The following is a 26,865-nucleotide window of genomic DNA, read 5'->3' as shown; positions in this document are numbered from 1 at the left end:
AATATAAGATAATACAAATATCATGTTGGTACAAGCAGTTGGTACAACATCAGCAATCAGTTTCTGATGGATAAAAATTAACTCCTGCATTACATTTTCTTAATGAATATCCAATTTCACTCAGAATATTATGGAAATAAAACTGGTTGCAAAAGGCAACTCAAAAGAAAGAAGATTTCAAAGAAATATGTTATCTGGCACTTTGTGGTCAACACCTGCCCTTCTCGTGCATATGTATCAAGTATATACTTGCATGATCTGTATAAAGTGAAGGAATGCACTACTGTACTGTGTATTAATGTGTCACGGCTAATTCGTAATTTTGGTGGCTATCAAGTAGGCTTGGTCAGAAATAGCATCCACCTGTTTGACTGAATGCATGCATAAGGGCCATACATGCTTCAAAGCTTTTCTCAAGCAATATCCAAGTTTAGAACTGAACCATTAAAAAAAAACATACTGATAGGGGGAGGGAAGTTTAGTAGTGTATACATGTGTTTGCGAGTCAGCATAGAGTCAGCATATGGGTAAATTCTATATTTATCCATCAGCCACTGAGGAGGGGAATATATATATATATATATATATTGGTGGATGACTTATTTCCAATCATATTTACATTCACTTTAACAACGCTTGCCACCTTAAATATCCCATCAAACTGCATATTGCTTAAAAAACTTTTTTTTTTATTAAATTTAAATTGTAATATTTCTCTCCAGTTTTGCCTCAACAACCCCATGTTCTTTCAGTTAGGAGACCTGTTAACCTACCACGCATTGTGCTGCTGCTGGCCTTTGGTTAGAACTCTGTGGAAACTATGAATATTAATGAAGTGGGCGGGGAGAGTCGCCTTTGAGACCCACCCCTAATAGATCGATGCTGCCATCGACCAATGGAGTGCGAGTAGTATTTTCCCGCAGCCAATCAGAGTGGAAGCATGTGTTTAGACGCTGTGTATCCGACACGAGCGTGTAGATTGGCTGCTGTTGTCAGATTGTGCGCTGAAGAATTGGCAGCAGCCCATACAATGTAGTTCTGCTCCTCAACTATAAGTTTACTAGGCCAAGTGAAATAAACCGTTTAGGACGGTGCATAAAAAAAACGTAATAAAAAAACTAAAGTAATTAGTTAGGGAAAACTTCACTATCATCACAAAAAAAAGTAGCTGACTAGCTAGCGAGTGTGCTAAATCAAAATATTTGCATACACACTTTATTTTTTGACGGCTAAGCTGGACGAAAACCTTTGCTGGAGTATCAGCTGTAAGTAAAAGCGTGAGTTTGCGAGATTGGTGAACTTTTGAAAGAATTTTGAAAGCACAAAGCGACTGTGGGAATGTCGTGTCGGAGTGGAGTGGCCCGGGTGGGTAATCAAGGACTGCAGCCCCTCCGAGCCACGGTCCTGTTTCAGCTCCAGAACCGAACAGCACCGCGCTGCAAAGACACCAAAGCAGGTAAAACCCACCACAAACACGCCAAAGCACTTTATAATGCCATGTGTTTATTTACTGGTCTGCCCAACTCTTCTAACTCTCTCCTTTGTTAGGTACAATGATGAGAATATTAATTATGTGAATGGATAATCTGCATAAGTCTTAGTTCAGATGCTCTTTTTAAGGCTTCGGTGCAACAGGAATTTTCTCAGTGCACTGAACGACCCCCACCCACCTTATTCCCTACATGTTATGTGGCCATGATGGTCACAAAGCATGGCATGGGATTGAATAAACATAGCAGGTCTGCCGTGCTAAATCGCTTTTTCAGATGTTACTGTTTGCCTGTTATATTTGATCAGCTCTCATCACTGTTTTGGCATGTTCAGCACATAAACAGTGTGTGTCCAGTGCTCAAGAGGTCTGTTTTGCTTCATCATAAGTATCTGCATACAGCATCAGGAAAAACAAATTTTAACTGTCACATTCCAGCGACCTGCTGTTATACACGAGGATGTCAAATTTGGAAACAGTTCACACATTGTATTGTGTTGCTCAAGCATTTTACTAGAACTATTTTAATTGCAGGTTTAGTATCATATATCAGGGGGCTTTTTCAGGCCCTTTGGTGGGTAGAGAAACGAAGCAGGGATCCACTGTTCAATTTTGTGTAAAATTGAGTGTTGCATATTAAGCTTGCTCGATAATAACATGTGTTTTTACAATATTAGTGCATTTGCATACTTTATGATGGTTATGTTTCAAATCCTTTAGTTCGATCATTATTGATTGACAGAGTTGTATACTTAACTGTTGCATTTGAATTATTTAATTAATAATTTAGTTTCACCAGGAGTAGTTAGACTGAGGTTGTAAACTCGTGTTTTATGATTGGCGTAACAGCTACACTGAAAAAAAGTTTTTCAAACAATTTTCACTCCATAAATTGAATAAACAATTACAAAGAAACAGCAAATAACACACTGAATAAACATGAAATTTTGAAGTAGAAAAACTGAATTAGTATTTTCTTTCTTTCTAAAAAAAAATGCATTAGTTATTACTTTAGAAAAACTGTGTCTGTGTTTTTAGTAAACGTTGGTCTTAGTGTGACATTTTTCATAGGTGTCAGGTATTTTAACATCAGCATATTGTCAGATTTCCTCAACTAGGTGAGAATACTTTGAGAAGTCCTGTCTTTAGTTTTAGGACAATGCGCGAATCACAAAGGGTCTTTGATTCTGGGTGCAACTAGATCTTCACAATACACAAGGCTGTTGGAGAAGAGTAGCTCTTCCACACGGCGGTCTACAAACAGAGATAGAATGACCAAAATAACTTTTTTATTGTGATTTACCAAGGCGGTAAACAGCAAATCCCTCTAGTCTCTTAGCATTTGTCTTCTTGCTCAGTAAGTCACGTGTGCAACCCACGCAAACCGAGGCAGAAATCTCCACAAATGTCCACAGAACTGAAACATCAGTCATTCAAGAAGTTTTACAAATCCCTTCTCACATCTTGCATGTTAATTAAACATTTAGGCTCACTGGCAGTACCTTTAGTTGCCAATATGAGTATAGTATTCTCAGTTTTAAATCAGTGCTGAAAAAGTTATCATATTTATTTTTCCTGGTCTGATCATGTGTGATATGTTTATTGAAAGAAAAATGCATGAGCTTTAGCCATCATCGAATTTGGCACACTGTTTATATTCTGTGGGAACAAAAAGGAGCACAAGCGGTGGCCAGAGGTTTCGTTCATAGCGTTAACATGTTTGGCTGGGTGTAACTTTAGTCCATATACCAGTATGTGTATTTTTATATCCTCCTGCCGACTATGCTTGTAGAAGGAGGATATGATTTTGAACTATGCAGCTCAACGGCAGTTTTTATCAGGACTGTGAAACACATACATGAGCTGTGTTGGAGAAAAACACACAGATGATCTCATCAAACCTGTCAAGAACATGTTCAGGTCACATTTCAACCCAAATTCTTTTTGCATGAAGAAAACAAAACCTGTTTTTTGGGCAAATCTTTTTGCATTCATGCAAATTTACCTCATTCACCTCATTCTCATTGCCATAATGCAAATAATTGCAATGTAATGCCAAACAATTTAAGTATTTGTACATTACAGTAGTATTTTGTACTGTTTACATTGTTTATTTGAAATTAATAATACATAAAAATAAATAAATATATATATATATATATATATATATATATATATATATATATATATATTAGTGCTGTCAATCGATTAAAAAAATTAATCGCATTAATCACAGTACTTGGTTGTGATTAATCACGATTAATCGCAAATTCAATCCCAGTACACATTCACCCAACTTTTATCAAACGTATTTCTAAATAAATACAACAAAACATTTTCTTGCGACCTTACATGAAGTATTATGATAAAATGCATTATGAAGAAGAATTGGACCTGTTCTGCAGGTGCATTAGAGCTAACATTAGCATCATGCTACATAAGACAATTTATGAGATTAATAGTACACTTTTACTCAGAACTCACTTTAAACCACCATCGAGTGTTTGTAATAACTTCCTTTTGCGGTCACATGTGTATACTTTGGGCGGCCGCGATACATTATAAGAGTAGCCCAAAAAACCCCAACCCACGGCTCTGTAATTTTTCCCATGACTGTATTTTCAAAATAGCCCAATCGTGCGGGAAAACCGCGACCCTAGCAACACTGGTTCGCTGTACCCTTATATCACATATGAGTATATCTCTCGCGCACTGTCGCTCTCTCTCTGCGTTCGCTTCACTTTTGTCGAGCCCGGCGCCCCATAATCACACAATCCCTGCGTCCCAATGTGCATACTATACACCCTATCTGCCCTAAATAGTATTGAAAATTACTAATATCATATAGAATTTAGGATGGATAGTGCGCACATTGGGACGCAGGCAATGATTACCTTCCGCGCTGCGATGACGGCAAGAAGTTGGGGTCAAACCTTATCAAACGATTAATTTGCATTAAAAAATATTAACGTGTTAAAATCTTTAGATTAATCGCATACGTTAACGCGTTAATGTTGACAGCCCTAATATATACAATGTGATTTCCTGGATTCTTTCCCCCCATTCTGTCTCTCATAGTTGAAGTGTACCTATGATGAAAATTACAGGCCTCTCTCATCTTTTTAAGTGGGAGAACTTGCACAATTGGTGGCTGACTAAATACTTTTTTGCCCAACTGTATATTAAATATATCTATATATTATATAAATTATATTAATATAAATATATGCATGCACATATTTTCAATATATGCTGTATGTGTGTGTATTTATATATACATAATAAATATGCACAATACACACACATTATGTAAACAAAAACTTTTATTTTGGATGCGATTTAATCGTGATTAATCATTTGACAGCACTTATATATACACACACACACACACACACATTGGGGTTAAATGTGACCTGGATTTGTTGTTCGTGAGATTCCCTTACACATACACTCTTGCATCTTATCAGACAAACCATACATACACCTCAACCCTTACAGTGTCACAATCTCATACACAGTCACCCAACCTGCTTTATACCACACCCTCAAACTCAGTGACAAAATAGTCTCCATACTACACAAGTGTGTCTTGTTAAACCCCCACCAGTAAACTTCCACCATCAAAAGTATCCAAACCCACTGAGAAGACCCCAGGGGCTGGGAGGAGGTGAGTGGATCCTGTAAGGACCTGACAAGGTCGGAGATCAGGTTTACCATTATTAGTTCCTATGACATGATCAATGCACAGAAAAAAGAAAACCATCTTGTGTATGTGTGAAAATGATCCTCTGGAGTATTTTGAGCAAGAGTCTGATAACTAGCTTGACTGCAGTGCATTGATGAAGCACCAGGATGTTCAGCATCCATTACGACAACAGCGTCTATTTATAAGGGGCCTTTCGTGCATGGAATGTGTTTCAGGATGATTTACAAGCGTCTGAAAGTGCCAGCTCAGAGGATAAATTGAAAAGATTATTATCCATAAATATCATCGGAAACACATTTTAATGGCAGAGCTGTGGCACAGTGATTAGTGCATATGCTCATGGGACGCCGGTCTCATTCACTTTTTTAAATTTTATTTTGGCTGAGTTCAGTAATTTAGGCTTTGGTAATTCAGTTTATCTGTTTACAGTTTAATCAACTGAATTAACAATGAGAAGTCAATTCCATTTCATTCATCACACTGTTTTCGTGCTATTTTAAGCTGTTGTTACTCTCATGCAAATTAAGCAGATTTCCTACCTGATTCTCATAACTGTAATACAGAATAGAAAAAAGAAAGCTAGTGTTAGTTTTACAAGAAAAACTAACAGTTAGAGAATAAATATGCAATTGATAGAGGGTCAAATGTGTGTTTGTTTTTTTTATAAAAAGAAGACTTATAGATAAAATAAAATTAGAATAGAGAGTGCTAGGGTTAGAGGGTCAAATAAAGATGGAAGAGATGTGTTTTTAGCCGTTTCTTGAAGATGGGTAAGGCTGCTCGGATTGAGTTGGGCAGGTCTTTCCACCAGATGGGAACAGTTAATGAAAAAGTCTGTGAAAGTGTTTTTGTGTGTCTTTGGGATGGCACAATAATGCGTCGTTCACTTGCAGAACGCAAGCTTCTAGAGGGCACATAAGTCTGAAGAAATTAATTTAGGTAAAGGGGTGCAGAGCCAGAGGTGGTTCTGTAGGCAAACATTAATGCCTTGTATTTAATGTGTGCAGCTTTACAGCATACATTTCAAATAGTAGTACGTTAATGCATGTGAGGGGCATCCAGTATTCATACCGGAAATAAAACAGCCTTTTGTAATTCAGTTCCTTGTTAAAATGGTGCACCTTTTTGTCAGTGTAATCAAATGAATCAAAAATGAGAAGTTTAAAGAGTTCACTTCTAGCTTCTTGCTTACATTCTAAATGGGACAGAGTATACCGTGCTGTGTCTTTGTAATGTTGAATTTCATTTATTTTAAAAACATCTTACAGTTTTATTCTCTCACTCTGTTTTCCCTATCCTACTCTTTGAAGCAGAGTACAAGACGAAGGGTCGTCCACCGAAGCCAACCTTGCGACGGACATTGTCTCTGGACACTTTGGTGGGACCGTACCTTCAGGGGAACTGGCCTAGAGAACCGGAGTGTCAGCCGGTTACCTGTGTCAATGACAAGGCCACACAGGTGTGATCCTTCCCACACACATTTTCATTTTTGGGTGAACTATTCCTTTAACACAGTCTGTGCTATTAATAGCAAACAAAGGAGGTCCTGTCTGACCATGTGGAGTGGAGACTTTACTACTCAGTGGGGAATAAAACAAACCATTGGTTTGATCTGTCTTATATGTTACACATATATAATTATGCACAGCTATTTTAACACTTGTGTTGTTTGCAAAGAATATTTCTTAAATGGCCAGGGGATATAGTGTTTGTTTTAGAGAGCTGAAGTCAAGCGATTGCTAATTAAAGATCTTGGCTTTGGGGAGAGAAAGGGTTTGGCTGGTAATGGAAGGAGTTTAGGAAAACTCAGCCTGGAACGGCAGCCATATTGTTTTTTTCCAAATGGTTTCCATATGGGTTCCTGGAGCACTGCTCCAACATGCCTGCTGGGGTTTGCCATATTCAGTCAAACACAAAGGGTGAAAGTCTCTGCTGAGGCTTTTTGTTTTTATTTAGCATCTCACTGTTTTGCACTGTTCACATAATTTGAGTCAGTAAGAAACATTCAACTGTTTGTGCAATGCTGCTTATTTATGAGAGTTTATGTGCTATTATTGTTTCTAAGCAATCAGATGTGAGAATATCTCAGTATGAATAATAAAAAAGGGCAAAAATCCTATAGACATTCAGAAAGGGGTATCTGAGTCATTCCAATCCTATAGCCATCCATATTAATTTGATTCAGATTCACAAGCTCTTGATTCCGTTTTGTTTTTCTTTGGTTACAGTTTGATTCTGATTAGATTCAGATTCGTTTGGATGTATTTTTCAAAGGTTTGGGCTTCGTAAGATTTTCTGCAAGAAATTAATACCTTTTTTCAACATTGGTGAATTAAATTGATCAAAAGTGGCAGTGAAGACATCGATAGCGTCACAAAAAAGATTTTGATTTCGATTAAATGCTTTTTTTTTTTTTTTTCAAGGTTTCCACACAAATATTAAGCGGCACAACTGTTTGCAACAGAATGATTTCTAAAGGATCAATGTGACGCTGAAGACTGAAGTAATAATGTTGAAACTTCAGCTTTGCCATCAAAAAAATAAATAGCATTTTAAAATATTTTCAAATAGAAAAATAGATATTTTAAATTGTATGCATATTTTACAATGTTACTGTTCTATTGTAGTTTTGATCAAACACTGTAAATGCAGCCTTAATGAGCATAAAAGACTTGAACATTAGTGTATTTCATTTACAATCCAATTTGATTACATGTGAAAGAAATGATCTCTCTGGTGACGCTGTGAATTGCACCACTTAATTGCACTGATTTCTTTTTTTTTAAGTTCAATTTAATTATTTCATGAGTCATTTGTTTTTTAAAATCTGCTTAGCAATGCTCTGGGAAACCACCTGCAACTCTAATTTTCTGGAAAATTCTAGTTTCATTTAGTAGACTAGACATGTAGTTGTTGACACTAAGCATTGAACCACCTCGCTGCTTTGCTGATTTTTGAGAGGTTAGATGCTACATTCAGTTTGGCTGTGTCTCTCAGCAGGTGATCCGCTATGCTTTCACTGAACCAAAAAAAGGTTTTGTTTAACATGACCTTCATAGTGTCCGTCCCCCTCAACCCCTGCCACACACGCATACATACAATGCACCATCAAAACCCCCACTCACACCCTACTTTCATATATTCAGGTTACAACATGCATTTCTTTCTTGAACAAATGCAACCCACTTTTTAGTGGACATTCAACAGTTAACAATTGTACAGTCTCAAGACAGCCTGCCCAACCCCCCATCATCTGACCGCCCGGCCGGTCCACTTGAGTGCAGAAGGGGACTTCTGAAACTTTAGCCAGCATCTAGCGTGCTGCGCATACAGACCCTCAAACTCAATGTTCGTTTATAGGCCTAATCCAACGGTAGCCTGATGTGGGCGGGCGGGCAGGCGGGTGTCCAGGCAGAAAGGAATAAGGGCCGAATTTATATTTAAATCAACCTGCAACCCTGCCCCCACTGGGCCATGTGAAACCTCCAGCCACTAAGCAGACACGGTTAGTCCTGATCTTGCACCCCAGGTGCCGGGGGTGATGACATGTTTTAATATGGCTCACTTCAACTACGTTTTGTTGTATTAGCATCCCAACCGCAAAAGACATTCATGACCTCTGGCAGGGACAGGAAGAGAGGGACGGAGATTTAGGAGGAGGACACTTTTTGGGTTAAGATGAGCTCTGAGAATGGAGCTCAGTGATTGGAAAATAATAATTTGGTGTTTGGCGATATAGTGTGCACTTGCTGGGCTCCCACTTCTTCTCCGAGGCCTGGGACCGTAGGACGCGGGGGATCATGACGGTACGTGTGTGTCTGTCTGTGTGAGTGCACTTGAGGACAAACACGTTGGTGTTTTTACCTCTACATCTTTGAAATGTGGTGCAGCGGAGTCGGTGGTTTCCATCATGCACGTCTCCGCACAGCTGTGTGTGTTTGGGTGTGTCAGTGTGTTGCAGGTGTGTCATATTTTCTGTCCCGTATTCAAATACGTTTAGTGAGGCGCGGAAGCAGCTTTCAGTTCCATTTGTGACATACAGAAAAACATGTCAACACTTGGCGAGCAGGGTGCACCGCTCTCAGGAACGGATGCTTTATCTCGAACTGGTGCATGAAAGAGCAGGATTTAAGGGAGGGTGTGTTATCGGCTTTCTTGTGTTTGGTGGAAAGGGCTGGATTAGTTTTTGTAACGTCTGAGGGTGTTTGGTATTTTGAGAGAGGAGGTTCAGTTTTGATTATCCTGAATGAAATGAAGCTTTGATGTCTCGCTGAGAAACCATTGTGGGTGTGAGCTTTTGAAAATTGGTAACTTTAAAATAACGTGAAATGTAAGCTTGTTTTCTTTCTTTTCTTAGACTCCCAGTTCCTGGATAGAGGAGACGCGGGGGCGGAGAGGGGGTGGTGGTCATAAGCGCTCTGCATCATGGGGTAGCGCTGAACACCTCAGAGAGGTAAGTAATTGATGTTGGCCGGAAAATGTTGTTTGAAATTAAAATTTAATTTCCAACAAAATAATTGAGTTTTAATATACACACTACCCCTTCAGAAAAGTTTGGTGTTGGTAAGATTTTTGTAATGTATTTTGAAAGAAGCCTCTTATGCTCACAGAGGCTGCATATTTTGCCCTTTATTTAAAGGTCCCATATTGTACACCTTTCTGGAGTTTTATTTTAGGTTTTGATGTCCTTAAGAATATATATTCACGGTATAAGTACCAAAAACCATCTCAATATATTTTTACAGCTCCTTTCTCTGATAAAAACAGGTCGATTTGGCCTGTCTAGTTAATATTCATGAGCCTATCTTCTGATTGGCCTGTTGTTTTCTGAGTGACGCACCGCTAGGCCAACCACAGGTAACTAGGGTCATGTAGGACTGACGTCGCAATTACGTCACCGTGCTAAGCTGTAAGCAAAACAAAGGGAAAATTGCCCTGGAGGTGGCCCATTCAAACCAAAGCAGATTCGGCTACATAAGGAGCTAATATCATCTTGTTGTGATGTTGGGTGCCAGAATCTACGTAATACAGCCTCAAATTAGAAATTGCCACTGCCAGACAAAAACTGACTACAGCTGTGGTTAAATGCAATAAAACGAGTGGACTGGACAGAAACGATCGTCAAAAATGCTCTCGTTTGCTGTGCACACTTCTTATCAGAAAAGGTTCAATAAAGTATTGTCTTTTGTTGTTATGGGCGCGTCTGAAGATTTCTTGCATCTCACGACTGTCGTGTATGAAATAATGTCTGTGTGCATGTGTGTAAAACAACAAACTGACGATTTATATATAATCATTTGTAATTGTATATACATTGTTGTGATTAATTGTGGCTGGAATAATATTGTAGCAGTAAAAATAGTTGCCTGCTGAAATTGAAATATATTTACATCTTCATCTTGACTAGATAGACACTGTGAGTTTGTCTTTACTATACATGTTAGATGTGATCCACCTCATAGTAACAGTCCTGTCAGATCGTCCATCCTTTGAGTGAAGAGTGTAATGTTACAAGTCGGCCGATCTGGTTTCATCCGTTAAAGCAGAGACTTTGGTTAAAGTGAATCTTTTTTCGACATGTTTCTGTTTTGTTGTTGCTCATGGACGCCATGCTGTCTGGAGGTTTGGCAAAAGGACGGAAGGTGGTGCTCGGGATGGTGACTGAAGGCGGTGACTGAGTTGTTCGGACGTCACATTTTTACGGAAGTCACAGCGGCTCATGAAAAAACACAGCAACTTTATGCAGGCTGTGTGCACTTTACGGTGGACTGACTACTTTGAAATTTATATGGTAGTTACATAGCCCCTAGATCTCTGTTATAATGAAAAAAGGCAAGTTAAGTGGTCTAAATTTATTTATGTTTTTATGTAGCTTGTGGAAGGCGTAGGACCATAAAATGTTCGACCAATCAGATTATTCAGTCCAAACATTACGATAGGCTGTTTTAGACATATGTCATCAGTGCAATTCATTACACTATTGCAGACCAAGCGAGAATGAAAGGCACAATTATTGTAATATGATGCACTATGTACTGTAATATTTTCTCACCAGTGAATGAGACGTGAGGTAATCTGGCACCGTTTTATTGGGTGGTTAGTCTCTGGTTTGCCTGTGCATGTTCATGTGTTTTGGAGGAGGCGTGGCTTTGGAGAGTGATTTGCAGGGAGGGTGGGATCTTATGCTTTCAAAGCAAGCTTGCTATTGCTAGCCTTTACAAAATTGCCTACCCTACCTTTTAATGTGTCTTTTCTGGAAAAAATAAATAAAAAAAGTTTTAATTTCTTACAGAAAAAAACTCAAACATTTGAACAGTCATGTAACATTATATGATAAAAAATTATTTCAATTACTTATAAAGGAATATTGGTCATTTCACCCACCATTGCTGCCATAAATAATATAAACTTCCTGAAAGCAATCAATAAATTATTATTATTTAGACCCATTATTTAAATGAGTCCTGGCCACTCTGTCCCACCAATTTTCAGGAACCATTCTGTACCAATTTTCAGTTCTAGACTCATTTTACTTCTGTGGCATCTCAGCTGCTTTTTATAAGCGTGTCCACAGATAATACTCTACTTTTGAACAGAAAGTATAACCTTTATTATAGGTCAGCATAAAGGGAATTGCAGTTAGGTTTCGCCTCTTCTCTGCACCTTATAAGTTTACATCTGATACTATAACTCTCATATTTCTCTCCTTCAGGTTGCTAAGCTTCGGCAGTCCTTACAGAAACGCTCCAGACATGCACCTCCTGCCATGGACTGTGACCACACACACCAACACGTTCACAACAGCCAAACACACACGCCTGGAAGTACACAGGTAAACAAGAATGTGCAAACAAACCACAATTCTAAACAATGTATCAATGCATTTTCACCAGCTTGTTAGTTTACAGTAGTGAGACTCAGGGACATCAACAGAAAGGTTGGGGGCATTTAGAAAGGTTGTGCTTGTTTATGATCAGTCATTATGAGATAAGCCTCTCAGATTGGCCCAAATCTCACTAGCAACAGAGATTTAAAAACAGAGCAGCTTTACTTAGATGGTGTCAGTGAGCTACAGCCATTGATATGGCCATTGATATTGGCGAAAACACACACACATAAAGCTGGTTATGTGGCAGTGGCTCTCTTTGTACAGTGTTATATTTAGAGGTGACAATATGCATAAATCTATGTGCATTGTATGCTTTGCATGTTTACTATATTACACACATACAGGTCAATCTTACATGTTCAGGTTACATTTAACTGCCATATATATATATATATATATATATATATATATATATATATATATATATTGGATTGGATTGGATTCAATTTATTGTCATTGCACATGTAGGTACAAGGCAACGAAATGCAATAAAGAAGAAATACAGCATAACATGAGGAAAGAGAGGAGAAAAAACATATATATATATATATATATATATATATATTAGTATTTATATAGTATAAAAGTATTCATACCCCTTTATTATTTTTTTTATGTTGCAGCCTTGTGTTTAACTACTTTAAATTACTTTTTTCTCACATCAATTTAACACGCCATACACCATAATGACAAAGCAAAAAAACAGATTTGTGACAACTTTGCAAATTTATTAGAAATAAAAAACAAAGTGTTCATACCCTTATCTGGAACAGTTGAAATTTAGTTCAGGGGCACTCATATCGCTTGTAGATGTTACAACACTTCCAATAGACTTAAACTGTGGCAAATTCATTTGAATGAGTATGATTTGGAAAGGCACACACCTCTCAGAAAAGGTCTAACAGCTGAAAATGTATATCTGAGCAAAAACCAATCTTCTACTCAGTGAAGACACACAAAAACCCACTTGGAATTTGCAAAAAAGCACATAAAGGACCCTCAGAATGTGAGAAACAAGATTCTCTGGTCTGATGAACCTCAATTCTAAGCATCATGTTTGAAGGGAACCAGGCTCTGCTCATCACCTGCAGAGTACCATCCCAAAAGTAAAGTGCGCTGGTAGCAACATCATTCTATGGGGCTGTTTTTCAGTGGCACTGAGGGGCTCGTCAGAGTAGAAGAAAAGCACCAATGCACCAAAATATATAGATAGCCTTAATGGAAACCCAGTCTAGAGCATTCAGAACCTGAAAGGAAGGTTTACCTTCCAACAGGACAATGAACCTAAACACAGCAAGAGTGGATTATAGACAACTCTGTGAATGTCTTTGAGTGGCCCTGCCACAGCCTGGGCTTGAAGCCAATCAAATATTTCAGGAGAAACCTGAAAATGTGCGTCTTCCCCCATCCAACCTGAAAGAGCTTGGATAATTGCCAAATGCGGATGTGCAAAGCTTGTCGCATCATACCCAAAAAACTTGAGGCCTTAACTTGAGGTTAAGGTGCTTCAGCCAAGTACTGCATTAAGGGTATGAATACTTATGCAATGCACTTATTTCAGTGTTTTATTTTTAATAAATTTGCAAAGTTGTCACAAATCTGTTTTTTTCTTTGTCGTTATGGTGTATGGAGTATTAAATTGATGTGGGGGAAAAAAGTAATTTAAAGCAGTTTAACAGAAGGCTGCAACATAACAAAACATGAATAAAATAAAGAGGTATGAATCCTTTCACAAGGCCCTGTATATACACACACACACACACACACTTTTTTTCCTTCCAGCTTGTACTTGTATACATGTTGGTTTATATGTCTCTGATAGTCAAGTCACATTTATTTAAATAGCTTTACAGTAAACAGGAAAACATTGCGTTGATAATGCAAAAGGAAAATAATAAACACTTAATTTTCAGTTAAAGTCGGTTCATCATTGATGTGTGTGTTTGTGTGCGCGCAGACGATGCCTCTTATTCCACTGAGCCGATTGGCCCCCAGACTGAGATGCAGTGTTGAAGGACAAAATCTGGAGCTGGAGGGAGTCTTTGTGTCTGAAACAGCAAAAGAACAGCACAAAGTCAGTGTGTATATCTTTGAATGTGTATGTTTCTGATCTTCCATTTAAAAAAAAATTAAATAAAATTGTGTTTAGATTCTCGAGGTACCAGATGGTCACAGAGCCCCCGTCCCAGCTCAGAGGTACAGCAGCGCTTCACAGAGCGACCCTTCCCCTGCCCAGCTGTCCCCCTCACACTCTCCCTGCACCATCACAGACACTGGTCAGTATATGTATAAATATAGAAACAGACTTTATAAAGTCTATATTTCATGTTCCATGTCAAATTGAGACAAGATGGCCAAAGATGGATGTGCTCAGAGTCTAATGATTAAAAAAAAAAAAGGCACAAACTGAACTTGCTCTTAGGGACGTCATTCATATTTTATCAACACTTGACAGGAAGGTCTGTGTGAAACTGTTAATTGTGTAATATGTATTTGGCTGATGACTGTCTTTATCTGTGTGCGTGTTGTGTATAGATATGGTTGTGTGTGGGCTGCTCTGTCCGCCTTCCTCCCCTCCTCTATGTATTTCTGAGCCACCATCATCTTCTCCTCGTCCCAACAAGACGTATGTCTTTCAGAGAGAACCTCCAGAGGGCTGCGAGAGAGTACGTGTGTCTGAGGAGGCCATGTAAGTTTAGCACAAACTCAAACCGCTGTATGTGTTAGATAGGAAATAAACATAAAACAGTAACACTTTAGTTTAGAGACCAATTCTCACTACTAACTAACTGTTTACTAGCATGCATATTACTAGCTTATTGGCTATTTATTAGTACTTATAAAGCACATAGTAATGCCTTATTCTGCATAACCATATTTTAGATCCCTTGATCCTAACCCATACCTAAACGCAACAACTACCTTACTAACTGTTAATTAGCAACAAATTAGGAGTTGATTGAGGCAAAAGTCAAGTTAATTAAGTGAGTCAATAGTGAGAATTGGTCCCCAAACTAAAGTGACCTATAAAACATATTAAATATAGTATATATAGTCGTGACGTATTGTCAAGTATGGTGACCCATACTCGAAATTGGTGCTCTGCGTTTAACCCATCCAAGTGCACACACACAGCAGTGAGTAGTGAACAAATGCACACACACACACACACACACCGTGAACACACACCCGGAGCAGTGGGCAGCCATGCTGCGGCGCCTGGGGAGCAGTTGGGGGTTCGGTGCCTTGCTCAAGGGCACCTCAGTCGTGGTATTGAGGGTGGAGAGAGCGCTGGACATTCACTTCCCCCACCTACAATTCCTGCCGGCCGGGGACTCGAACTCGCAACCTTTCGATTACGAGTCCGACTCTCTAACCATTAGGCCACGACTTCCCCCATATAGTACTTATATATAATATGCATTCGATCTCATCTTTTCAGCCTTCCCTGTCATGGAAATGCTCCTCTTCAGCCTTCCTGTCCTGACCCCAACAAGGTGAATTTCATACCTCATGGTGGCTCCGCCTTCTGTCCTGTCAGTCTCCTCAAGCCCCTCCTCCCTTCTATGGACCTGTTATTTCGTGGCCTGTCTGTTTCACCCGTCACTGGCTGTTCGGCTCAGAGTGCTGCCCCCTGCCAGCCGCCGGGACATGCTGTGGGTGGTTATTTGAGCGGCACCCTCCCAGACCCTACCACCACCTCTCTGTGAATGGAGGACATCTCATCAGCAACTTTGACATCAAAGCGTCTCAAAGAGAAGAAAGTGCTCATCCACTCAGTAACTGATTTGTTTTGATCGGCACAGAGAGGGAAAAAAATCATGATGGAAGAACAAAATGCAGAAATTGTCTTCATCTAAAACTACGGTGGACTCTCTCCGATGTGATTTGTTGGCAACCTTTTGACCTCAGGACACTCCACTTGGCATTTGTGACCATTTTGTTTCACATTATAGCATTTACCTATTGCTATATTTTCCATAATTTCTATAAAACAATACTGATGCATATTCATCATCTGTGTATGAATATATTTTTAGCTCTGTCAGAAGAGTCATTCTGAACAGATTTTGTCTATTAGACGGACTATAAAACATGTGCGTTATAAGCCTGATCCGCTCCGTGATGGTTTTACAGAGATTGTGGTTCAGAAACATGTGTTTCTTAATTCAGTATTTACAGACACAGGTATTTACTGCATGCTGGACTTTTTTAACAACATGAAAGAGGCAGTAATAGACCAGAGAGTCTCTCATCAGCTGGTGTTTTTGAAGGCTGGGACTGTTTTGAACGCTCTCAGCATGTACAGCTCTGAACTGTAGGTGTTTAATGAATGTCGCCAAATATTCACTGAAGAGCTATTATCCATAATCTTACAAAGCTTGTCAAAAATATCCCGTCATATTTCACCGCCAATCAAAAGAAAAAGTAAAAAAAATATATTTTTTGTCATAATTGTAGGACAAGTAAGCCGCATATTTTGTTACTGTATTAAAGTTTAAAAAAATAAAAAATATTTGTACATGTATAAAATAGGTACTATGATAGACTTGGTTATTTTTCTATTTTATCTTTTGAGTTTGGATTGAAATATGATGGGGATATTTTCTGAGATCCACCGATCCAGAGAAACTGTGTTACATGTATAATGTAATGAGAGAAAGGCAGAGGCCATTATTACTTGTTTATTCCGAGGTCTTCATGCATTGTGGGCCGCTGACCCTTAAATTCAGTGTAAGACAAGAATACAGACGGGACCCCATTAAGGGTTTATTTTGCTACACACTTGATAAGTGTGCTGTATGTTTTACTGAATTTCACTTCAGACTTGACTACTAATCTTACCCACAGTGGTCATATTGTTCAGTTCCTTTGAGCACAGGCTGGTCTACAAACACTTCACATAAGACACAAGCAAGTTTGCTGCATTCAGGTATAGTGTGTGCATATCATAAAGAACGAGACTTCCAGCTAATTATTGTTTGCTGTTATTTAAAGCACTGTTATTATCCCGTATATTTGCATGGATTGTGTCTCAGTCTTGGCATCATCTATACAGTTTTTTACGTTCTCACTTGTTACCTTGTTCTGTAAGGGTGCTGTTTTATTGACATTGTTCTCCGATTGATTGTCTTGAGTACAGTTATTGTACACCGAACCTGTTTTGTCTTCTATATTGTGAATTTATGTTACTCAGAGTTTTGGCTGCCATAAATGAGAAGCGCAGATAAATAAGAGTGTGGTTGTTGTTCTGTATATCAGCTTAATAATTATGCATTCCTGAGCATAAGTCTGTCTGTCTGTCAGTCAAATTTTCAAATTCAAATGAGTTTTATTGGCATGACTTGCACAGTATTGCCAAAGCATTGTCCATTACACGAATAAGGAACAAACAATTATGTAATACATAGAACAAGAATACATCTGAAAAATAATTAAGTAAATATGTACATGTATACTTTTTTTCCACAAACAAGAAAAATATTTAAGACCTTGTTAAAAAAAAATGTGTCTATCTATCAGACTGTCTGTCTGTCTGTACATATTACACTGTAATGTACATTTATATGTTTACATTTAAATTTAACACTTGGAATCGGAATTCTATGATTTCATGTTTGCATGAATGAGACGTACACGTGATGCATGCGGAGGAATTATTTGCCCCGCCCTCTTAAAGATTCCCGCCCTGTGATTGGCTGCATGTCGTCAGCTTTTGCTTATTTGGACCAATCCAAGTTGTACACATACCGCTACGTAAAAATCCTATCTGCTTATTTTCAAGGCCCCACAGATTTGTTTACAGGGACTCGTAGCTAATACCCAAATAAAATTCAAGCCGCGTACTGTCAATAATGTACAAAAACATAGACAGAGCCGAAAACCTGTGCTGGGAGGTATGCCGACGCGATTCAGCAAATAACGACCTGTTTCTGGCGTAATTCTGTATTTTAATTCTCTCTTCGATCCTGATTAAGTTACAGGCATATCAGCAGAGTACCTGGAGGTCCTCAGGTCCTTCTCCTCTAGTGTCATTTGAAAACATTTATTACAGGCAGCCCCAGCAGTAGTTATCTTCTGCTAATACTAAATGTCAAAAACAGACCTTTAACTCAGTATCTCGACTAGAGAACTGCTTAAACGTTTGAGGCTTCCTCCTGGAAACAATCGCCGTATTTTTATTTTTACCTGCATTCGCTCGCAGGATAATTTCAGGATGCGGCTGTTTGGACGCAGCTAGCGCGCGGTTCATTTATTGATCTGTAAATTGCATAAAACACAAATAAACGCATGGCAATAAGAGCGGAAGTGTAATATCGCTTTCAGACTATTATAGATGTAATAGAAGAAGGAGAGCCTTATCATCAGAGCAGGGAAGTGCGGGATCTAGAGTCGCGCCATCATTTCAGGGCTACCGATCGCCGGTAGAGTGGATCGGGACGCAGGAGCGCGGGGTACGGGGAGCGGAGCGGTGTCCGTGTCCATACCGAGACTGCTGGACGATAGCATGGCCGCCGGGAAGGCAGCGAGCAAGCCGTCTGTCTGGCAGAGCGAACGGCTCCGGTTCATCGTGTGTTTCTGCGGAGTGTTCGTGTGTTACTTCTATTATGGCATACTGCAGGAGACGATGTGAGTAACTTACCAGAAGACCGTGCACTGCTTTCTAGACCTAGATTCATTTAACGAGGGATTGTATTTATTTTTTCATTGATTTGATTGCTAATTGTATTCACTCCACAGTTGCTATTATTGCACTAAATGACTCTCTGTACATGTGATTGCAATAGTAAGTAGAGAGGAAACGAGCCTTTGAACTATTTCACCTTGATAGTTGAGACTCTTGAGTAAATGAAGACATGCAGCTCTAGCATATATTCCTATAAAGCAGTGCTTCTTTGTATAGAGCAATATTTGCAAAATAAGCTCCTTCTATCTAAGCTGATTGTAATAAAAGATTAAAAAAACTCAAAAATGTATTGCCAGTGTAATTTTTACATATCTATTTGAGTCCAGTCTGCCTTTTTGTAACTGGCTTTAAAAAAAGTTATGAGCAGTTTTGAAGAAACAAATTAGATTGACTCATTTTTAAGACAGATATTATAGCCAAGGCAACCTCCAGTGATTATTAAGTCTCCTTGTTCCACACAGCTGTTCCCTTCAATCCCACAATTCAATGCCTCTGTCTTGTGTTTCATCCAGCACGCGAGGAGACTACAGTCAAGCGGGGAAGAAAGAGAAGTTTCGTTACGCCACCACACTAGTCTTCATCCAGTGCATCATCAGTGCTGCTTTCGCCAGACTCTGTGAGTCAAACAGATGTTCTGATTGCATGTGTGGAGATCATGTGTTGTTGTATTAAATGGATGGCAACATGTTAGTATGTTGCTGCAGGTGTTTAAAATCTTAAGCAAGTAACTTTTGCATGCTCTCTGTTTTGTGCATGTAGTAATTCAGTTTTTTGAGGGCTCAAAGCAGGACCACACGAGAAGCTGGCTCTATGGTGTGTGCTCTCTGTCTTACCTGGGCGCCATGGTGTCCAGTAACTCGGCCCTGCAGTATGTCAACTACCCCACACAGGTCTGCACAGATCTCTACTCGCGTATATCTGATTCTCTTCCTCACAACATCCCGCTCACGAGTCTTTGTTCTGTCTAGGTGTTGGGGAAATCCTGTAAACCAATTCCAGGTGAGCATCTTTGTGTTTTAATCACACAAACACAGGAAAGAATGAAGAACATGCTGGGCTTGTTCAGAAAGTACACACATGGCTTTAAGGATTTACAGTTTCATTTGTACATACACTACCATTCAGAAGTTTAAGGTCAGCAAACTTTCTTTTTTTTTGGTAAAGAAATGAATACTTTCAATAAGCAAAGATGCATTAAACTTATCATAAGTTACAAAAAAGACATTTACAATCATACAAACATTTTATTTTTTTATTAAATGCTGTTCTTTTCAACTTTCTATTTATCATAGCATCTAGAAAAGCTGCATCATAGTTTTCACAAAATAATAAGTAGTTTTTAGATAGATGTTAGATTATTAGAATGATTTTTGAAGGACCCTGAAGACTGCTGTAAATATCTTCAGTTTTGCCATCACAGGAATAAATGACATTTTAAAATATATTCAGATAGAAATGTTATTTTGAATATTAATAACATTTGGTAATATTTTTAATTAAATAAATACAAGCTTGGTAAACATAAGAGACTTCTTTAAAAAATAAATCCATCCTGAAATCAGGTTCAACATTTTTGGACTCTTAAGTGTTTTTGGACACTGAAATAACTCTAAATAATAGTCATTACAATAAACAATAATATCCATCTAAATAACCTTTTATAAAAAAAAAATGGCGCAAACACACAATAAAATACAGTAAATAAAATGAAATGTAAATAATAGAAAAGGAAGTTAATAGAAAAAAAATCCTGGGACAAGTTTACAAATTATTATAAAAATCTTAAGAAAAGTGAATTTTACTTGAGGAAAAAAAATCTACTCTGTTTTTCTGAATTAACGAGTTAATTATCTCAGAATTACGAGAGAATTTTTCCTAAAAAAAAAGTTTTTGCTCTGTTTTTCTGAATTAATGACTTAATTATCTCAGAATTCTGAGATCGTTGAATTCTGAGATCGCTGAATTCTAAGTCGTTAATTCAGAAAAACAGAGTAGATTTTTTTTTTCCTCAAGTGAATGCAATACCCTTCCGTAGAATTTCCATAAAATAGTTTCGCAGTATTTTCGCCCCATACATTTAGTCTAAATACTTTTTTTTTTTTTTTTTTTTTTTTACATATTATTCATATCTCATCTGGATGTATTATTGTTTAGACTACAAAATGCATGCTTGCCTCACATGTTCAATGACTAACAGTGAGCATATATTCCCATAGGGTCATATTTTTTTGGCTTATGTTTGTTGGACATATGGCAAACCGTTCTCTTTGTTCTTGCGCTTCTTTTTAACCACCCAACAGAAACGCCTGCAGATTGATCGTGGTGTTGGTCACATCTTCTCATTGTGCTTTTGTCCCCTTGGTTCCACAGTGATGATTCTGGGTGTCACAATCCTTAGGAAGAAATATCCCATGGCAAAGTATCTGTGTGTGTTTCTAATCGTCACTGGGGTCGCTCTCTTCCTCTACAAACCCAACAAAGGCTCCAGCACATCAGATGAACACACATTTGGCTTTGGAGAGATGCTTCTGGTTGGTCTCTCTTTGAATCCATTCCATTCTCTCCCTTATATACAGTACCATTTCTTGTTCTCTGGTTAAAGCTGATCTGATGTGTGTTTGTTTGATAGCTGCTGTCTCTGACTCTGGATGGGCTGACAGGTGTAGCTCAGGACCACATGAGGGCACGGTACCAGACAGGAGCCAATCAAATGATGCTGAACATCAACATGTGGTCCACACTGGTCCTAGGAATAAGTGAGTTATTAAAAAGAAAGATGTTAGTGAAAGCACTATTATTAAAGATAAAAGAATACATTTTATTTAGGAATGATACATTAAATTAATCAAAAGTGACGGTAAAGATATTCATTGTTACAAAATGTTGATATATTTCAAATGAATGCTGTTCTCTTGAACTTTCTATTAATCCTAACCCTAAAAAAGTTTTTTTTTTTAGAACTTTAGCATAGTTTACATTAAAGTATTAAGCAGCACAACTGTTTTTATTAATTTTCTTATTAATAATAATACAAATAATATTTGTTGAGCACCAGACTGGAGTAATGATGCTGATAAATCAGTTTCGCATCACGGGAATAAATTACATATTAAAAGATATTACAATAGAAAAAAGTTATTTTAAATTGTAATAATATTTTCCAATATTGCTGTTTTTTTTTTACTATTTATGATGATATAAAAATCTGCCTGGGTGACCATAAGACTTGTTTCAAAAAACATTTGAACAGAAGTGTGCATGAGCAAATTCTGCTGTTTATTGTGATTTTTAATTTTTCATGTTGGTGCATAAAATGAGAGCTTGCATATCATTTTGGTATTCGTGAAATGAAATTCTCTATTTTACGTATTGCCTTAAACATTTATAATCTGCTTGGCAAAAATGGTTGAAATTGTTGCCTTGGTCATCCTTTTAAGCCAGTTCAGAGTAAATGTATACATATTTAGATATCATTTGAGTACCCTGCATTATTTTCTCCCAGTTTTTTGCACTAAGTGATTTTAAATAGTATTTCCGTTCTTGTCCGTGTATTTTCCTGCAGCAGGGGGAGCTCTGGCTCTACGGTTGGCATTGCTGTTGTTATTATTTCAGGCCTGACAGAAGCAACCCTGCTGATCTCCAGCAGCTGTTCAGTCTGTCTGCCTCAGCTCTGAAAGGCATCTGTTCCTCACTTTTAATCTTTAATCTCAGCAAACTTCCTTCCCTCCAAACCTCTCATTATGAAACCAGAGCTGTCCTGTGGTGCTCTGCTCTCTGAAGTTATCAGAAATAATGAATAGTTTTTGTAAAGTTTCTCTTTCAACTATGCAAATGCGAAAATGAACACTTGCCAAGCCTAAATATGAGTAAAATCTGGCTTTGAGTAAAGTTCCTTGCCAACCTCGTTATGGCATAATAAACACTTTTAAATGAGTTTAAAAAAGCAGAATGTGTTCACTGCAGCTAACGTGAGAAATTCAAATCTAACATATACAAACCATGTACTAAGAAAATGATCTCTCGCTCTTTCTCTCTGCATAGTTGTGCTTTGGACAGGGGAGGTGTGGGAGTTTTTGTCATTTACTGACCGCTATCCTGGCATCATCTATAATATCCTCCTGTTCGGTATCACTAGCGCTCTTGGACAGGTGGGTTTGTTGTTTGTTTAACAACAGAACAGCACCATCTTTCAGTTAGACACTAACGCCTTAATGAGAACGAGGGTTTTATTCTCCTCGTCTTTCTTCACCTAGACTTTCATCTTCATGACTGTGGTGTATTTTGGGCCGCTCACCTGTTCCATCATCACAACGACGCGGAAGTTCTTCACCATCCTGGGGTCTGTGCTGCTGTTTGGGAACATCATCAACACTATGCAGTGGTTTGGTACCATCCTCGTCTTCCTCGGTGAGTGATCTGTTCTCAAAACTATATCATGAACACTTATATTGTAATACACATACACACAAGCACTGTGATTCAAGATGAAGCCTCTTATGCTCACCAAGCCTGCATCAAAAATATTGCTTTCTATTTGAATATATTTTAAAATGTAATGTATTCCTGTGATGGCAAAGCTGAATATTCAGCATCGTTACTCCAGTTTTCAGTGTCACGTGATCCATCAGAAATCATTTTAACATGCTGATTTGCTGCTCAAGAAACACTTATCAATGTTGAAAACTGCTGTGCTGCTAAATTCTTTTGTGGTAACTAAATACATTTTTCAGGATTCATTGATGAATAGCTCAAAAGAACAGCATTTATTAAAAAAATAAAAATACATTTTAAGATTACAAATGTCTTTACTAGCACTATACATTTTTCTAAAAGAAAAAAAAATATTACTGACCCCAAACGTTTGAATTGTAGTATAATTTAACAATATAAAATTATATGTTTTAGTTAACTTCTTTAACTGTATTTATTTTTTTTATACATGGGTACAATTTACATTTGTTTACAAACTTCATTTGAGCATAAGGTTTTGGATTAAAAGCATTCAGTGAGGAATGTCCACATTTTTGACTTGTACTTCTGAGCTTGTTAAAGCTGAATAGTTCTATATTGAGCAGTACTAATAATCAGTCCAGAGCTGTAGGACCATAGTGAACGGATATATAATAAGCTCAACCATGACTGTGCTCTGTCTTTCAGGCCTTGGACTGGATGCCAAATTTGGAAAGTCTCCTAAGAAGACGACACACTGAAGACTGGAACGATGTGTGTGTGTGTGCACGCATGCGCATATGTATGCCTGCGTCTGAACCCCTGAGACAAACATAGACGTTTATTCTAAACACTTTCCCACACTAACTCCATCATTGGTGTACTTCAGAGATGATGTTTTAGCACTCAAAATATTGTTATTATGCTGATGTTCTGAACATTTAATTATGGGATATATTTGCCCATCATCTAGCAAAATGGTATCCATGGAAACAGAGGGACAGTGCAAATGTGTGTCTGTGCCTAATCATAATCTGTCATGCTCATAAGGCGAAATCAAAAAGAGAAAGTTTGAATAAAGAAAGATCCAATTTAAAATTTGATTCTGTAAAAGGTAGACACGCCACAGCTGATTGGACTTCCTGGAAGAATCCCTCCAGCAAGCTAACTAGAATTTTAACTACCACAATTCGTACTTTTGAAACCTTTCTATATATACCTCCTAGACATTTGAGAAGTCATACAGGTGTGTTCTACCTAAATTGTAGTCTTAATTTAGGCAGTAAATTGTTAAACGTCTGGTTGTCATTGCATTGCCCAAGAAATGTATGTGTGGGGTGTTTATTTTGTGTATGTAATGCACAAACACCTGTGTAGATTAATTGTCAAAACATGGCTTTTTCATACCAGATGTCATATTTATATTCATGTGTCTTGTTCGAAGTCATCAAAACGCATATTTAGAAAGTTGACTTTTTACAAAAAATTTTTTTTTTTAAATATCTGCATTATACTGTATCCTTATGTCAGAATAAAAATTTAAGTTTATAGATTAAGTTGGCTTGAGAAAGCCAATTTACTGAAATGCTATTTAAACTTATTATTTTTCTGAGACCAAAATGATCAACTCTAACTCCTCCTAGAGCTTTAACCTGACCGTGAACCAGTGGTTTTAATAATTTCTGATTGGTTTTATAAATTCATGTTAATAACACCGCCTTATTAGCCTACTTATAAGCTCTCCATCAAACAAACAAAAAAGTACAACAAATTAATTAACCAACACACATTATACAGACACTTCACAGTATGATTTGGTTATTTTCATTTAATATGTTAAACTTTAAATGAAACATTTGTTGTTTTTATACATGTTGGAGCTGATCTTGTTTAATTTCTGATGAGTAGGCATCACCGATCTGTGAAATGGAATAATTTTGATTTGTTTCAAAAAGAAAAGCGTTTCTCTCATGATCACTATAAAGTTTTGTTGCAGTGTATAGTTGCAAAACTACAGAGACATGGGGACAAAAATGTTATCTTGGCTTCGAATTATTTGTTTCCTCCTTTAAGTAGATTGCAATGTAGGATACTAGTACCAATACTTGACTTAGGCATGATTTTACTTCACCGAGGGAAGGGAACTGGCCTGTCATGCACTGACTTGAATGGACTGAAGCAGAAGATGCAGTTAAACAGACGAGAGTCGGCCCTCCTCCACCTCTCATAATCGTGATCGCAATAGAGAACAGTCTCTGTTGGCTTAACAGGAACTGTGAGGAAAGGTTAATGTGCAATTCAAAGCGGAAAATGAAATTGGAGGGAAACAAACACGTCCGGATGTCAGGAATCTGATTAAAAGAGCCAGCAGAGGAGAACTGGCAGCGCAGCTAAACTACATTTCCACACTCACCGTTTGAACAAGCTGCCCTCAGGCTGTCCTGGCTAAAACGATGATGAAGAGCTTTTCTCCTCTTCTCTACCTCTCTGTTATTTTAATCTTATGCTCATTTTTAAGATGAGCACTTTCAGGCTGTGTAAATTGAATTTTAACGTGCTTTTGTTAACACATGCCATGAATGTAAAGAAGCAAAGGCAGGATGATAGTTGTGGAAATTTAGAGTAAGGTTCAGACATTTGTGACCCAAAACAATGCTGCCTTTTCAGGCAAAGAGTATATGACTTCATAAACATAAATCCTTTTCAGAGGTGAACAACTGTTGTTCAATTTAATTGCATTGCAATTAAAATAACTCGGAGTAATGTAAGATTATTATATTGTGTAAAATTACAATACACTTTTTTGGTGACATGTTTTAAAATAATTTCTTATGATACATGTCTGTGTTCTATTTGTCGATGGAATGATTTTTTAAATATATATTTTAGAATACATTTATATATTAATATATCGATGTATTACTTTATAAATTTTTTCAAATCAATATTTTGTACCTATAATTTGCAGTTAGTACACTGTAAAAAAAAATAAGTTGAGCCAACTTCATTTTAAAGCAACCAGCTTCAGAAGATTTGTGAGTTTTCTCAACTTGTGTTAAGTTTATACAACAAAACGTTGAGAATCTCCTACAAAAATATCAACTCAAAAATCTGCTGAAGCTGGTTGCCTTAAAATGAAGTTGGCTCAACTTATTTTTTTTTACAGTGTATTGTCTGTTGTTTAGTCAAGTGTATTTTATATATATATATATATATATATATATATATATATATATATATATATATATTATCTAATATACATTAGTATATACATTACAATTGCATATTAGTCACACATTAGTGTGCAAATGTCCTAAATGTATGAAAATAATGGCACAATGCAAAATAGGTTTAATTTAACTTTTAATTGTAAAGATAAATTAATGGAAACGACTTAATTTGATCAATTGTATCTTATTTGTATTATTATTATTGGTTTAATCTTTGAGGGGAAATATGTTCTTGACAGATTTTTGTTAGATGAACATTTACAGCAACACAACTCGTTTATTGTCCATGAGCAACTCAGCTGAAACAGGCCCTTTAAAAAGAACACACATTAAAACTAGATAACACTGACCCTAGATCAGCTCACAGATCCGATGGGTATCCACAGCACCGCCTTTACAAAATACCTCCGTATA

General features: G+C 37.5%; 3 protein-coding genes across 4 annotated transcripts in view; all 3 read left to right on the top strand.

Moving 5' to 3' along the window:
• LOC306868757 (nucleolar transcription factor 1-like) overlaps positions 1 to 26,865 on the top strand; it is a 967,110-nt gene that overhangs the window by 481,870 nt on the left and 458,375 nt on the right. The window lies entirely within an intron of this gene.
• Positions 956 to 17,684, top strand: LOC306868760 (protein FAM117A-like). 2 transcript variants are annotated; one of them, XM_079415097.1, is made up of 8 exons: positions 956 to 1,456; positions 6,509 to 6,654; positions 9,553 to 9,648; positions 11,908 to 12,027; positions 14,042 to 14,158; positions 14,234 to 14,360; positions 14,620 to 14,773; positions 15,527 to 17,684. In XM_079415097.1, the coding sequence occupies exons 1-8, from the start codon at positions 1,339 to 1,341 to the stop codon at positions 15,792 to 15,794; spliced, it is 1,146 nt and encodes a 381-aa protein (XP_079271223.1). In that variant the 5' UTR covers positions 956 to 1,338; the 3' UTR covers positions 15,795 to 17,684. The 2 variants fall into 2 exon arrangements, with proteins under 2 accessions (XP_079271223.1, XP_079271222.1); XM_079415096.1 differs by having other exon boundaries at positions 977 to 1,456; positions 6,506 to 6,654.
• On the top strand, positions 17,867 to 25,170 carry LOC306868765 (solute carrier family 35 member B1-like). The gene is made up of 9 exons (XM_079415105.1): positions 17,867 to 18,714; positions 19,285 to 19,388; positions 19,532 to 19,662; positions 19,741 to 19,771; positions 21,143 to 21,303; positions 21,402 to 21,528; positions 22,814 to 22,920; positions 23,026 to 23,179; positions 23,930 to 25,170. Exons 1-9 carry the CDS (start codon positions 18,593 to 18,595, stop codon positions 23,980 to 23,982), a joined length of 990 nt encoding a protein of 329 aa, XP_079271231.1. The 5' UTR covers positions 17,867 to 18,592; the 3' UTR covers positions 23,983 to 25,170.

This window comes from Barbus barbus, assembly GCF_936440315.1.
Source record: "Barbus barbus genome assembly, chromosome: 4".
Lineage (NCBI taxonomy): Eukaryota > Metazoa > Chordata > Actinopteri > Cypriniformes > Cyprinidae > Barbus > Barbus barbus.
This window is presented reverse-complemented; position numbering and strand designations above follow the sequence as displayed.